The sequence below is a fragment of the Balaenoptera acutorostrata genome, chromosome 11, assembly GCF_949987535.1.
Source record: "Balaenoptera acutorostrata chromosome 11, mBalAcu1.1, whole genome shotgun sequence".
Lineage (NCBI taxonomy): Eukaryota > Metazoa > Chordata > Mammalia > Artiodactyla > Balaenopteridae > Balaenoptera > Balaenoptera acutorostrata.
In genome coordinates, this window is record NC_080074.1 from 93,784,475 (window position 1) to 93,800,109 (window position 15,635).

The window sequence follows — 15,635 nt, forward strand, 5'->3', positions numbered from 1 at the left end:
TTAGCCTTTTTCAGTTCAAAAATGTTTACACCATGAGTATTTCCTTTCCTTGCCATTAATTAAAGCCCTGGAGTATGTGGCATTTAGTAGCTAGTGCTGACACACACAAGCATTAATCTGACTAAAATTAGCCTAATTAAGATTGTTATTAAGCCTTATACAAAGCAGAAGTGTACAACACAGTAGGTAGCAATTATCTTGGCTTTTAAGTAGCACTGATATTGAAATGCAGATGAAGTATATTCAAATATCTGCCAGACCTTCCTCTTTAAAATAAAACTTGAAAATTCAAATTCTAACTTAAAGTCTTTTATGATATAGGTACAGCCAAGGTGTTGGTTCCTTTTTGTATAACCATTAACTTCTACTAGTTCTAATAATTGGCAGTAATATAAAATTTCTTTTTGGTTGGAATCAAAATGCTTGATAAATTAAAAACCAAGTCAGAGATCCAATCACCTTCATTGAAAGTAGGATTATTTCATCAAAACTACTTTTTCTCTATTATAGTTTTTAGAACTGTGACATTTTTCCAAGAAACATCACAGTGTCTACCCATCGCAAAATACCTGGCAAGAGGAAGTGTATAAACACTAAAAGAAGTAACATGCAAATATCTAGCCTGAATAACTCGTTCATTTGGTTGTTCACTTGTTTAATAAAAGCACATTAATGTTCTCAGGTTCTTACTTTTAAAATTGACATGAACATTGGAATTAAATTTGAGGTGAAGTAGACCATCTAGTAAGCCATCTGAAGCAATAATTTATGCTTACAGATACATTTGTATAACTGATCTCCATGTAAATGAGTTACCTGTTCCAGATTCAGAAGTTAAAACACAAACTGAAGCTGAATCTCCGGAAATGAGTTCCCAGTGGTCTAAAGAGAAACGAAAGACAGAATATGGAAAGCTCAATTCAAATACAGGAACATACCACTAGTAGGAGAAACAATAAAGCAAAAAACATATGCCATTCTAATAGTGGGTGAGAAAGATCTTCCACAAAGGCAGCAGATATGTATGATGATAAAATCACAGCTGTCTCTATAAGAATGTTTTATGGACACCAGTATATTCTTACATTAGCTAATTTCATATTCTCAGAATTTTCCAAAATCATGGATCCAAGGGCAATTTCTCAAGGACTCAATAGAATTCCATACTTACTGTTATGTTACATATCAGAGACTCATACATCAAACTGCACATAAAAAACCCATAGTTTTCTCAGTGAGGTAAATTTAGCCAATAATGGAAGAATCTTAACATATCTATATTGTAGTATTAGATTCTGCTTCAATAGGAAATGGCAAGTACAACCGAAATGTTTGAATAAATTCTGACTTTTAAAAATTTCATTGTGGTCTAGTTTGGAAAATTATTACATGGTGGGATAATAGAATAAACTATAAGAGCTTTAAGACTTTTATAGACCTGTCTACAATCACACAGCCAATATTAAAACATACATTATTTATCTGCATATAATATCTCCTTTGGAACCATGTGCTTTATCTTGTAAATACAGATCTGCTAGAGGTGTAAAATGTGTACATTCTGATAAATTGCACTCTGCTTTGGACGAGTTATGATCTAATAGAAGTTAGGAATAAAAATGGAGCAGATTAAATTTAGGTTGGAATCCAACTTTGTTATGAATTTTTAAAAAGCCATTTTTCACTTGCACCAGACTGCAGTAGCAAATAAAAAGCAAATGTAGTTACCTAGATGCTTCAGGTAAAATACACTTTGCCCTAAAATATCTAGGTAAATGAGTTAAATATTTGTGCTTTGCTTGAAATTGTCTGGAGAACTATCTTTCATTGGATTTTCCTAGACCAGGTCTCATAGTGCTCTATGCTAGAGAAGTTTAATGTGTGTAGAAATCTTCTTGGATCTTGTTGAATGCAGATCTGATTCAGTCCTTCTAGGATGAAGCTTGAGATTCTGTATGTCTAGCAAGCTTCCAGGTGATCCCGAAGCTGTTGATCAGGGACTATACTTTGGGTTTCAAGGACAGAGCAAGAGGCCAAGAGACTTCTCTCTCACATTCCATGCCTATGTACAGGAAACAGAGGCCCAGGTAAAAATGCCACAATTCTGCATCAAGTCAGAGCTAAAATTCATCAGTAGGCAATAAAAACTGATGATTAAACCAAGGTTTGGCCAACCACTACACTCATGGGCCAAATCTGGCCCACGATTTGCTTTTGCACTGTTTGCAAACTAAGAATTGTTTTCACAGATGAACATTTGCAATTGATTTGATAAGAAATGATAACTTTGGGGCTTTCCTGGTGGCGCAGTGGTTGAGAGTCTGCCTGCCAATGCAGGGGACACGGGTTCGAGCCCTGGTCTGGAAAGATCCCACATGACGCGGAGCAACTGCGCCCGTGAGCCACAATTACTGAGCCTGCACATCTGGAGTCTGTGCTCCGCCAACAGGAGAGGCCGCGATGATGAGAGGCCTGCGCACCGTGATGAACAGTGGCCCCCACTTGCCGCAACTGGAGAAAGCCCTCACACAGAGGCGAAGACCCAACACAGCCATAAATAAAAATAAATAAATAAATAAATAAAATTAAAAAAAAAAAAAAGAAACGATAACTTTGAATACCAATGAAGTGAAATTGCATCCCTCCCAAAAAGAATTATTATTTTGAATTTCATCAATAAAAAAATTTGTAGAAATTTATTCTATCTCTTGTAACATAAGTACCTACATATCTTCAAAATGTTGCCTTTTGTCCCACAAAAACTAAAATATTTATTACTGGCCTTTTACAAAATGTGCTTATCTCTTGTCTAAACTATTGCCTCTAATGCTATAAACATTCCTGGATAAAATATCAATATAAGCCTTTTTACATAGGACAGGTGATAACCTAAAAAAAAAAGGGGGGGTGGACATGATATTTTTTATCTCGATTTACACTAAATTAGTTAGAATGAGAGGTATCATAGAAGATACTCATAGAATTCAAATTCTGAAACAAGAAAGCCAAGAAATTTTGAAAACTTATTTCTATCTACCTTAACACCTTCTTTAAAGTTCATGGGACTATCCTACAATTTAATTGCATAATTTGAACAATTTAATTTGTATGTAATATCTGAACATATCTGTGATCAGTTTGCTAGTGCTATCAGAATAAGATACCATATACTAGGTGGCTTTCACAACAGAAATTTATTTCTTACAGTCTGAAGGCTAGAAGTCCAAGATTAAGGTGTTGGCAGGTTTAATTTCTCCTGAGGCCTCTCTCCTTGGCTTGCAGATGGCCTGCCTTCTTGCTGTGTTGTCACCCTTCCTTTCCTCTGTGTATGCACAGACTTGGTATCTTTTCCTCTGCTTACAAAGATACCAGTCATATTGGCTTAGGGCCCCACCCTTATGACCTCATTTAACCTTAATTACCTCTTTAAAGGCTCTGTCTCCAAATAATCACTTTGGGGGTTAGGGCTTCAACATATGAATTTTGAAGGAACACAATTCAGTCGCTTGTGTGTGTGTGTGTGTGTGTGTGTGTGTGTGTGTGTATGAAATTGGGTTGCATATTATGCTAGATTGGCAGCATTTTTTCCTTTTTCAGTGGTACATAAGAATGTTTCCTCATATAGTTAAATTAATCTGAGATTCAGGGAAGTGTGGTAGGTCAGAAAACAAATAGTACTGAAAGTTTTTTAACAATAAGTAACAGTGTCTGACCCCTGCTTTCTCTACATCCAGTCATAATTTCCAGAGGTAAATCATTTTTAAATTTTAGGTGTTATTTGTCTAAGTTAATATTGCTAAAGAATATGATTATAAAATATTTTTAAACAATAATCATATATATATCACTGCAAAACCAAAGAAAGAATTTTTTTCTGCACTTAATAAGTAGGTGATTTTCCCCAATTTTTTTTTTTTTTTTGACCTCACCACACAGCTTGTGAGACCTTAGTTCCCTGACCAGGGATTGAACCTGGGCCCTTGGCAGTGAGAGCATGAAGTCCTAACCATTGGACTGCCAGGAAATTCCCACCAGTTATTTAATTAAAAAGTTTCCTTAAATTTGCAAACTGCTCTACCAGTTACCACTAGCTTTTTCCCAGTACTAACACATATAGGGTAATGTACTAATGGCCCCTTTTCTTCTGGAAATCTTGCAGACTTCCACATCTTTGTTCTCTATCTCGACTCTAGATCTGCTGCCGGTGCTTGCCTCTGTTAGGTCTCTTGCTTACCTTGATTCCACTTTCTTGGTTTACTCCCTCTTTTATTACCCTTTATCTCTAAGCAGCTTTCTAAGAAAGGGTATGTGGAGGTAAAATTTCCAAGTACTTATGTGACTACAAAGTCTTCTTTACCCTCATACTTGATTAATTGGTTGAAATCACCTTTCTTCAGAATTTTAAAACCATCGCTCTATCATCATCAGGGACTTGAATGACTATTGAGAAGCCCAGTGCCCTTCTGATGTTCATTCCTATGTTTATGACCTTTTTCCTAACTGGAACACTCTTCTTCCTACCTATGATATTCCAAAATGTCATATTATTGTGCCCTGGTGAAGGTCTTTTCAACCACTGTACTCTTCACCAGGTGGACTCTTTCATTCAGAGAAATGTTCTGTTATTTTTAAAAAATAATTTCCTCTCCTTCATTTTCTCTGTATTTCTTTTGTCAATTCCTATCGATCAGCTGTTGAACCCTCCTTAAATAATCCAATAAGTCTCTTTAAAAAACAACAATAAACCTTTATTGAGGTATGATTGACCTACAAATAGTTTATAATTTTTTGTGTGTGATAAGAACACAACATAGGGCTTCCCTGGTGGTGCAGGGGTTAAGAATCCGCCTGCCAGTGCAGGGGACGTGGGTTCAAGCCTTGGTCCAGGAAGATCCTAGATGCCGCGGAGCAACTAAGCCCGTGCACCACAACTACTGAGCCTGTGCTCTAGAGCCCGCAAACCACAACTACTGAACCTGTCTGCTGCAACTACTGAAGTCTGCATGCCTAGAGCCCGTGCTCTGCAACAAGAGAAGCCACCGCAGTGAGAAGCCCGCGCACTGCAATGAAAGAGTAGCCCCTGCTCACTGCAACTAGAGAAAGTCCGTGTGCAAGCAACAAAGACCCAACGCAGCCAAAAATAAAATAAATAAATTTGTAAAAAAAAAAGAACACAACATAAGATCTACCCTCTTAGTAAATTTTTTAAGTATATAATAGAATATTATTAACTATAGGTACTGTGCTGTACGGTAGATCTCTAGGACTTATTCATCTAGTATAACAGAAACTTTGTATACTTTGATGAATACCTCCTCATTTCTCCCTCCTCCTGCCCCTGGCAACTACCATTCTACTCTCTGTTTCAATGAGCTTGATTATTTTATATTCCATATAAAAGTGATATCATGTAGTATTTGTCCTTCCATGTCTGGCTTACTCCACTTAGCAAAATGTTCTCCAAGTTCATCCATGTTGTCACAAATCGCTTGATTTCTTTCTGTTTTAAGGCTGAATAATACTCCATTGTGTGTATACGCCACATTTTTCTTTATCTATTTATCCATTGATGGACATTATGTTGTTTGCATGTCTTGGCTATTGTAACTAATGCTGCAATGAACATGTAAATGGAGATATTTCTTCAAAATTCTGATTTCAGTTCCTTTAGATACATACCCAGATTGCTGGATCATATAATAGTTCTATTTTTAATTTTTTGAGGGAACTTCCATACTGTTTTCCATAATGGCTCACCATTTTATATTCCCACCAGGAGTGTATAAGAGTTCTTCACGCCACATCCTTACCACCCTTATTATCTCTTGTCTTTTTGATAATAGCCATTCTGACAGGAGTGAGGTGATATCTCATTGTGGTTTTGATTACCATTTCCGTGATTATTAGTGAGTTTTTAAAAATTTTTATTTATTTTTGGCTCTGTTGGGTCTTCGTTGCTGCACGCAGGCTTTCTCTAGTTGCGGCGAGTGGGGGCTACTCTTCATTGCAGTGTGTGGGCTTCTCATTGCAGTGGTTTCTCTTGTTGTGGAGCACAGGCTTTAGGTGTGAGGGCTTCAGTAGTTGCAGCACGTGGGCTCAGTAGTTGCATCATGTGGGCCCTAGAGCATGCAGGCTTCAGTAGTTGCATGTGTGCTCTAGAGTGCAGGCTCAGTAGTTGTGGTGCAGGGGCTTAGTTGCTTCGTGGCATGTGGGATCTTCCCGGACCAGGGATCGAAACTGTGTCCCCCGCCTTGTCTGGTGGATTCTTAACCACTGCACCACTAGGGAAGTCCATGATTAGTGATGTTGAACACCTTTTCACATACCTGTTGACCATCTGTATGTCTTCTTTGGAGAAGTGTCTATTCAGTTCCTTTGCTCATTTTTAATCAGATTATTTTGTTTGTTTGTTTTGGCTACTGAGTTGTAGGAGTTCTCTTTATCAGATATATGGCCTGCAAACATTTGCACCTGTTCTGTGGGTTTCCTTTTCATTTTATTGATTATTTCCTTTGTATGCAGAATCTTTTTAGTTTGATGTCACACTTGTCTATTTTTGCTTTTGTTGCTTGTGCTTTTGGTGTCATATCCAAGAAAGCATTGCCAAGACCAAAGCTTTTACCCTATGTTTTCTTCTAGGAGTTTTGCAGTTGCAGGTCTTAACAATTGAATCTTAGATCCATTTTTGGTTAATTTTTGTGAATGGTATAAGATAGTGATCTAATTTCATTCTTTTGCATGAGGATAGCCAATTTACCCAACATTACTTTTTGAAGATATTATCCTTCCCCATTGTATTTTTAGCACCTTTGTCAAAGATCAGTTGATAATAAATGTGTGAGTTTATTTCTGGGCTCTCTATTCTGTTTCATTGGTCTTTATGTCTGCCTTTATGCAGTATCATACTGTTTTAATTACTGTACCTTTGTAATATATTTTGAAATTAGGAAGTATGATGCCTTCAGCTCTGTTCTTCTTGCTCAAAATTGTTTTGGCTCTCAGGGTCTTCCATGACTCTATGTGAATTTTACAATTATTTTTTTCTGCCTGTAAAAAGTGCCATTGGGGTTTAATAGAGACTGCATTGAATCTATACACCACTTTAAATAACATGGACATTTTAACAATATTAGTTCTTCCAATCCATGAGCATGTCATGTCTTTCTATTTATTTATATATGCTTTAATTTCTTCAATCAGTGTTTTAGAGCTTTCAGTGTACAAGTCTTTCGCCATCTTGGTCCAGTTCATTCCTAAGTATTTATTCTTTTTGTTGCTATTGTAAATGGGATTATATTCTTAATTTCTTTTTCAGATAGTGTGTCGTTAGTGAATAGAAACAGTGATTTTTGTATGTTAGTTTTGAATCCTGAAACCTTTCTGAATTCGTTTATTAGTTCTAATAAATTTTTTGGGTGAATTCTTTAGGATTTTCTACATATATGGTCATGTCATCTGCATGATTTTACTTCTTTCCTTCCACTTTGGATGTCTTTTACTTCTTCTTCTTGAATAATTGTTCTGGCTAGGGCTTCCAGGAATATGTTGAATATAAGTGGCCAGAGTGGGTATCCTTGCTTTGTTCCAAATCTTAGAAAAAAAGCTTTCAGTTTTTCACCATTGAGTATTATGTTAGCAGTGGGCTTTTCTTATATGGTCTTTATTATATTGAGGTAAAGTCCTTCCATACCTATTTTGTTGATAGTTTTTATCGTAAAAGGTGTGGAATTTTGTCAAATGCCTTTTCTGCATCTTTTGAGATGATCATGTGATTTTTATTTTTCTGTAAATGTGGTGTATCACATTTATTTATTTATGGATGTTGAACTATCCTTGCATCCCAGGGATAAATTCTATTTAATCACAGTGTATGATCCTTTTAATGTGCCATTGAATTTGGTTTGTTAACGTTTTGTTGAGGAGTTTTTCATCCATATTCATCAGGGGTATTGGCCTGAAGTTTTTCTTGTAGTGTCTTCATCTGGCTTTGGTACTGTGGTGATACTGGACTCATAAAATGAGTTTGGGAGTAACCCTTCCTCTTCTATTTTTTGTAAGAGTTTAAGAAGAATTTAAATGTTCGGTAGCGTTTACCAGTGAAATCATCTGGTCCTGGGCTTCTCTTTGTTGGGAGGTTTCTTATTACCTTATTCCTTACTAATATTGGTCTATTCAGGCCTTCTATTTCTTCTTTATTTTTTTTTTTTTTTTTTTTTTTAAAAAGGCCCTTTTTTTTTTTTTTTTTTTTTTAATTTATTTATTATTTATTTATTTTTTGGCTGTGTTGGGTCTTCGTTTCTGTGCGAGGGCTTTCTCTAGTTGTGGCAAGTGGGGGCCACTCTTCATCGCAGTGCGCGGGCCTCTCACTATCGCGGCCCCTCCCGTTGCGGAGCACAGGCTCCAGACGCGCAGGCTCAGTAGTTGTGGCTCACGGGCCCAGTTGCTCCGCGGCATGTGGGATCTTCCCGGACCAGGGCTCGAACCCGTGTCCCCTGCATTGGCAGGCGGATTCTCAACCACTGCGCCACCAGGGAAGCCCTTCTTCTTTATTTTTAATCAATAGTTTTCTAATTTATTTATAATAAAGTATTGCATTTTATTATAAAACAAGTTTTACTTTTAAAAATGATGACAATTTAAATGTGATGAAGATAAATATACACCCTCCGATAGTACTGACAGGATATCAAAATGGTATAATCCTTTCTAGAGCAATTTAGCAATATGCATCAAAAGAATTAATACGCCTGGATGTCTATTTAGAAGTAGGGGCAAAGAATGCTTTTTTTTTTTTTTGAATTTTATTTTATTTTTTTATACAGCAGGTTCTTATTAGTCATCTATTTTATACATATTAGTGTATATATGTCAATCCCAATCTCCCAATTCATCACACCACCCCCGCTTTCCCCCCTTGGTGTCCATACGTTTGTTCTCTACATCTGTGTCTCTATTTCTGCCTTGCAAACTGGTTCATCTGTAAGGCCTTCTATTTCTTCTTGAGTCAGTCTTGGTAAGTTGTTATTATCTAGAAATGTATTCATTTCCTCTAGGTTGTCCACTTTGTTGGAGTATAATTGTTCATAATAGTGCCTTATGATCATTTATACTTCTGTGATATCAGTTGTAACATCTCTTTCATATCTGATTTGATTTAATTGAGTCTTTTCTCTTATTTTCTTGATTGGTCTAGCTGAGGGTTTTTCAATTTTGTTTATCTTTTCAAAAGAAAAAAACAACTCAGTTTTATCAGTCTGTTCTATTGAATATTCTATTCTCCATTTCATTTATTTCTGCTGTAATCTATTATTTCTCTCTTCTAACTTTAGGCTTAGTTTACTCTTCTTTTTCTAGCTCCTTGAGAGGTGATATTTAAGAAGGTTGAAATCATTCTAAGTATCTTTTTTACCACAGTGGAATAAAACTAGAAAGAATAACACAAGGAAAATGGGAAAACTCACAAATATATGAAAATTAACACACTCTTGGAAAACCATTGGGTCAAAGAAGAAATCAAAGGGGAATTTTAAGTGTCTCAAGACAAATGAAAAGGAAAACACAACATGCTAAAGCTTGTGGGACACAGTAAAAGCAGTACTAAGAGGGAAGTTTATAGTGATAAACACCTACATTAAAAAGAAAAAAGATCAAATAACCTAAGCTTACATCTCAAAAAAGGCTCACTAATATAAGCTGCAAATCACAACCACCAACTTTAATTTTAATGCCATAGACATTCCATCTTCAGCTAAATCCATCAACAGTGGTTACTGAAAACATTTCCCCTCTATTCCCTCAACTTCATCCTCATCCACTTACTCTTAGCAAGTGATTGGCCTCTCTAATTTGCAATCGTAAAGTCATATGGTACATATATATCCTCGAATTCACCTTTCTAGTTCTCAACATTCTCTGTATTCTAAATATTCTATACATTTTCTCTTTTCTTTTAAAGGATGATTCTTTTTTCTCCTTGCTATGAAACTTTTTGGTCCCATGATCCTTTTTTCCTCTCTCATTTACTTCAGGACATTTTTATATTATTTATTTCTTGCTTTTATAGCTTTAATTTTTCCCACCCCCAGTGGCTCCTTCCCTCTGCATACAAACATGGTCAAGCCTTCCATGTCTATGAAATAGCTCCCTGTGATCCTGCTAACTTCTCCAGCGACTTATTTAGCTTTCTCCTTTCTTGCACACCAAACTTCCTAAAAGAATGGATGGCACCATTTACACATATTTACTACCCATTGATTCATCAAGTCCTTGCTTTCTGATTCCATCATAGGAGTTCTGTTGAGTTAAAAGATAACCAATAATCCATTTAAAAATACAGTTGACTTGTCACATGTTTTATTATCCTCTATATCTCAACATATTTAACAGTATGGTCATTTATTTATTCACATGTGCATCCATATGTATCTGTGTATGAGTGTACATATGTATGTTACTTACTGTGAATCAGGGCACTTTTCTTGGTAGCAAGAAATTGGTAAGAAAAACAAACTTGGTTCTTAGTTTCATGAAGCTTCCAGTAAAGTCACTGAAACAATCATGGTACAAATGGACCCACCAAAATTATTTAAATTCGGATTGTGGTAAGTGTGGTGAATTAAATGGGTATTATAGAGAGATTAACAGGCAGGGTCTAATTTAGATTATGAAATGCACACCTGAAGGATAAATAGGCAGGTGAAGAGTAGGGGAAAATGTTTCAGAGAGAAGAACAAAGCAAGGGCTCTGAGTTGAGAAAGTTTAAGGTGGTCAAGAAAAACAAAGAAGATGGATGTGGTTGAAATGTGCTCAGAGATGAGAAAGCAGCAAGCAGTTAAAGTGCAGGGATGAGCACAGGCAAGAACATACAAGCCATGTTAAGGATTTTGGATTTCATCCTAAAGGCGTGGAAATCTATAGAAGGAAGTCAAGCAGAAGAGTAACATTGAATTTGCATTTATCTAAGATCACCGACTGTTAGGTGCTTAGTAGGTTACAGATGGGCAAAAGTGGGAACAGAAAGACCAGCTAATACGGTATTGCATACAGTCTGGTTAAAAAGGTTAATAACCTAGGTTAGAATGATAGCAGTGGCTATGGAAAGAAGCAGGTTGATTCACAATATATTCTGGAAATAATTTTCAGAGACCTTAATAATATATTTAGAGGCTGGGGGAAAGAGAAGGGACCCCAGATTTCTGCTCTGAGTACATGAAGGTACTGGAGGAGTTGAAGAAGAATGAAGGAGAAGAATTAGGGGAAAAGATAAAAAGGTCTGTTTTGAGTATCCTCTTTGAAACCTTCCCTTAGATGTGAACTACCTTTCTTTTTTTTGTGATTTTTTAAATTTTATTTCTTTTCATTGAAGTATAGTTGATTTACGATGTTGTGTTTGTTTCAAAGTGTAGTGACCTATCTTTCTGACTTTTCTTTCAGTGGTTTTACTTCTCTTTCTTGCCCCCAAATGCAAATATGAAGACATTGCTTAGATGTTCTCTTCTTTCTCTCCCCAATTATCTTTCAGTTTCACTTGACCCTAAATTCCAACTCTGTGTAGATGGTTTCATAAACCTTCCTCTCTTGACTCAACCAATGTGACCTATAACTCACACTTTTGGTTGTTTTCTGACCACTTCTCTTTAGATTATCTCTTTGCACCTCTCACTCAACCCAAAATCAAATTTATTTTCTCCATATCTACTGTGAGTCTTATTTTTATTATTGTTACTAGCATCTCTCCAGTCCCCTAGACTCATAGTCAACATTGAAATCTGCTTCCTCCTTGATCCCTGCTTCAGTTGCTATGGTTTTTATCAGTGGAATCTATTGCATCTTATGTTTCTGCCATCTATATTTCCTAGAAGTGGGACCCCTGATTGTAACTCTAAACTCCTTTATACTTTATTAAGATTATTTTTTAATTCCTTATCTTCCTACCTTCAATATCACTCCCATTCTGTCAACCAGCACACATGGCCTTTAGTGTAATCACCCTAAATTCCAATTCTAATCATTTCACTTGTGTCTAATATCTTCAATGGTTCCATTATCTTCAGAGTAATTTCCAAATTCCTAAAAATATATTAAATGCCTCTTATGATCTGACCCCAATCTATCTTCTCCCCTGATGCCCAAATAACTTGAGTTTCTCACCATTCTGAAAATTTTTCTGACACCCTCACAACTCTGTGTTTTTGCTCAGGCCATTTGTACTGCCTTCACGTCCTACTGAAACACTTCTTTCTTTCAAGCATGAAATGATTTATCTCACTTCTCCAGCTAGAAGTAAATTCTTCTTCTTATAGAATTGAATATGAGTCTGAAATGACTGAGAACAAGTATTTTTTATCTTACACCCCCCAACTGCCCTAGCAAACTGCTTTACATATAGCAGAAACAGAGTATATATTAAATTGAATTGACATTTTAGGTCTCTTTCTGGTGAGTCTTAATGTGCCAAGTAATCTAGATAAATCCTGTGATGAATTTTATCTTAAAGGTAGATAATATTAAAATTCCTTTTTTAAATATGAACTGTTAACAGAACCAAAATCTCTACTTCATTATGAATGGGCCTTCATGGAGTCTAATTTAAAGTAGTAGTAAATTTTAAAATTCCTCAAATTTTATGTTATTCATATTTCCTCCTTTTTTACACCTTCTATTTCTTGAGGTCTCAGTAAAGAGCAGATTTTATGGATACATTTAAATGCTGAGATACAATCAAAAAATTTACCTACCAGTTTCTCTATCAACCAAAACAAACACTAAGCTATTTAAACATTAGATTGATTTTTCTGAATTGAAAGCTTTGCCTTATCTGAAATTTTATGCAAGTTAGCAAAAGGTGACTATCTCTAAATTTCAAGTAAATTCCATCAAGCTAAAGTTTGCCTCTGCTCTAACAATGGGATTAAGTCCAGTAATATGAATGATAAATTGAGAAATGGAATGGTTGCAGTAGATATAAACTGTAACAAAATTGTAACAAAATCTCTACTCATTTTCAACCAAAATTTCCTAGATAATTCCTTAAAAGTAAAAGAGAAAAGTTGACCCACTATCTGAATAATTGCTTCCATTTATATTTGTTTCCTAGTTAATTCACCTTTAACATTTTTTACCTAAGCAAAAGTTTCTAGTCTTTAATTCTGTAATAGCTGCTTTACTTTTTCTGAAAAGATTAGAGAAATGTCAGAAAACTGAGGACTGATAATGCTCACAGGTTATTTCAAAACTGTTTTTCAATAATAATTAAAATCTTATAAAGAGATCATTTTATTTAAAATTTTCCCAAATCATTTTTGATTCAGATATATCTTAAAAAGTTATCAGAATAATATAACTTATCTGATAAAAGTCCAAAACCATTACTTTAACTTCAATAATAATTGCTACTAATTGCTACCAGGAACCGTTACAATAACAACTGTACATTGTCTTTAAATCTCATAGCCATCCTACAAAGTTAAGTGACTTTAACCCCATCTTAGAGCTGAGGAAAGAGATAATGAGGTTAAATAACTGAGGCCGTGTAACCAGTAAATCAGGAAATAGGGAACTAATGTAGCCATTTCTGAGCGACCAGAGCCTGAGCACAGGAAAATCACACAACACAGTTAGCTGGCATCTGGATATCCCCAGAACAACAGCAAAAACAACAGATGTTGAGGATACATCCTCTACTGTCCATGTGTAAGAAATGCTATAGCCTATTACACTGATTTGGGGGCTCTTTTAAATTTTTTTTTCGTTTTCATTCTTTTTCTTCAGTTGCTGGCAATCTTTCTGCTGCATTGTCTGTGATGGTAGCTGGCTTCTTTGAAATACACAGAAAGCACTTCCATCCACTCGAGCAGCCTCTTTCAGGCAAAGTTGTCACCGTTTCCTCCGTGCCCTGTTTCCACCTGGTTCTTCAATACGTTTTACTTGGAGTGGGTGAAACTCTGGTCAACCCAGCCCGTGTGTAACAATTTTTTCACCACCTGTTAGAACATACTGAGTCTTCACACAGAACACATCACCTCAAGCAGCTGGAGATCTAGTCCCACCCTGGAGATTTCCTGCAATGCTTCAGAACAAGCCTATGCATCACCCTCATTTTTAAAAAATGTATAATTACTCTTCCTTCCTTTACTACATACAGACTATGATTAATTCTACCTGAATATAGATAGAATGGAACGGAAGATTTACTAACCTGGTTAAAGGCAGTAATCATTTGGTCAGATACACGACAGGAGGAAAAACTTTGCTAAAATCTAGAAGACACAGCTGATATATGCAGATGCAAACTCTCCTCTTCTCCCTTCCCTCTTCCCACCCTGTTCCCTCTCATTCATAGATAAACTCACATATATACTCCGTCCAAAAATGACATTTCTAATGTACTTTGAGAGTATATAAGCATGCAAATGCAATGAAAATTTGAGTCAATTTTCCAGACAACTCAATGTCTTTAAATTAAATTACAGTAAATTAAGTGGGATCACTAGTGTTTCATAAGACAGGTTCAAAGTAACTTTATTAAAAATCAAGCGTTTTCTGGCATATCTAGATGGCTGATATTAATTAAACTAGCCACTTTAAAATTCATCAAAATATTTCTGTGACTTCTTGCACAGAAATATGTGTGTGTGTGTATTTATCAGTGTGATCTACTGCATCCTATATTTCTATCTTCCTTATAGTTCCCTGTACGGGGAATCCTGATTGTAACTCAAGCACCAATTATACTTTACCAAGATTATTTTTATAACTTCCTAACTCTTCCTACCTTTAACATCTCGCCCATTCTAGCTACTCAATTCACAACCTTTTGAGTAATTATCCTAAATGACAATTCTAACCATTTCACTTGTTTAAAATCTTCAATGATTCTATTATCTTCAGTTATTCTTAAATTCCTTAAAGAAATATATATTTTATATATATACATGCACACATACACATACTTATATATGATACTAAGGCAGTTCTTTGAAAAAAGTCAAAATAAAACTGTTTGTGTGAGTAGTCATATATATGTTAGACTTGTTTTTTATAATTTTAAGTCATTTCATTCCACATGAAATAAAAGGTTTTATGAGATTCTAAAATGTGGGTATCACTGTTTGTTTAACACTACAAGGAATACAAAAGAAGTATAAAAGAATGCCACCACACAAATATTTGTGACTTCCCTGATGTTTCCAGAAAATTGTTGGAAGTAGTCAGCCAGAATTTTATAGGCTAGATGTGAAGAAAGGTAATGTATGAAGGTGATGAGTGAACACAGTCAGGAAATCCCCAACCAGCTAAGCAATTGTGGTTCAACACACAAAAGCCAGAGAGGCACTTACAACCATAGACTTAAAAAGGCAGATCATATAGTATAAATCATTTAGTCCACCCATCCCTGATTTACCCATCTGGAAACTGAGGTCAAACTAAGTCAACTGACTTATCCTCTATAGAGCTCATGGGGTAGGGACCAGAAGACTTTGTTTTGATTTACAGCTTTGTCACTTACTACATATGTGACCTTAAAAATTCATTTAACCACTAAGCTTCACCTTTTAGATCTTTAAAATGGAAATAATTATAATTCTTCCTTATATCACAGCATCAGTGTAACAGTCAATGGGAATGAAGCCTAC

General features: G+C 35.6%; 1 protein-coding gene across 1 annotated transcript in view; it reads left to right on the forward strand.

The window, feature by feature from the left end:
- Window positions 1-15,635, forward strand: part of SLC15A5 (solute carrier family 15 member 5) — a 93,137-nt gene that overhangs the window by 41,483 nt on the left and 36,019 nt on the right. The window contains 1 exon segment of the mRNA XM_007194804.1: window positions 13,771-13,959. Coding sequence (XP_007194866.1) covers window positions 13,771-13,959 — 189 coding nt within the window.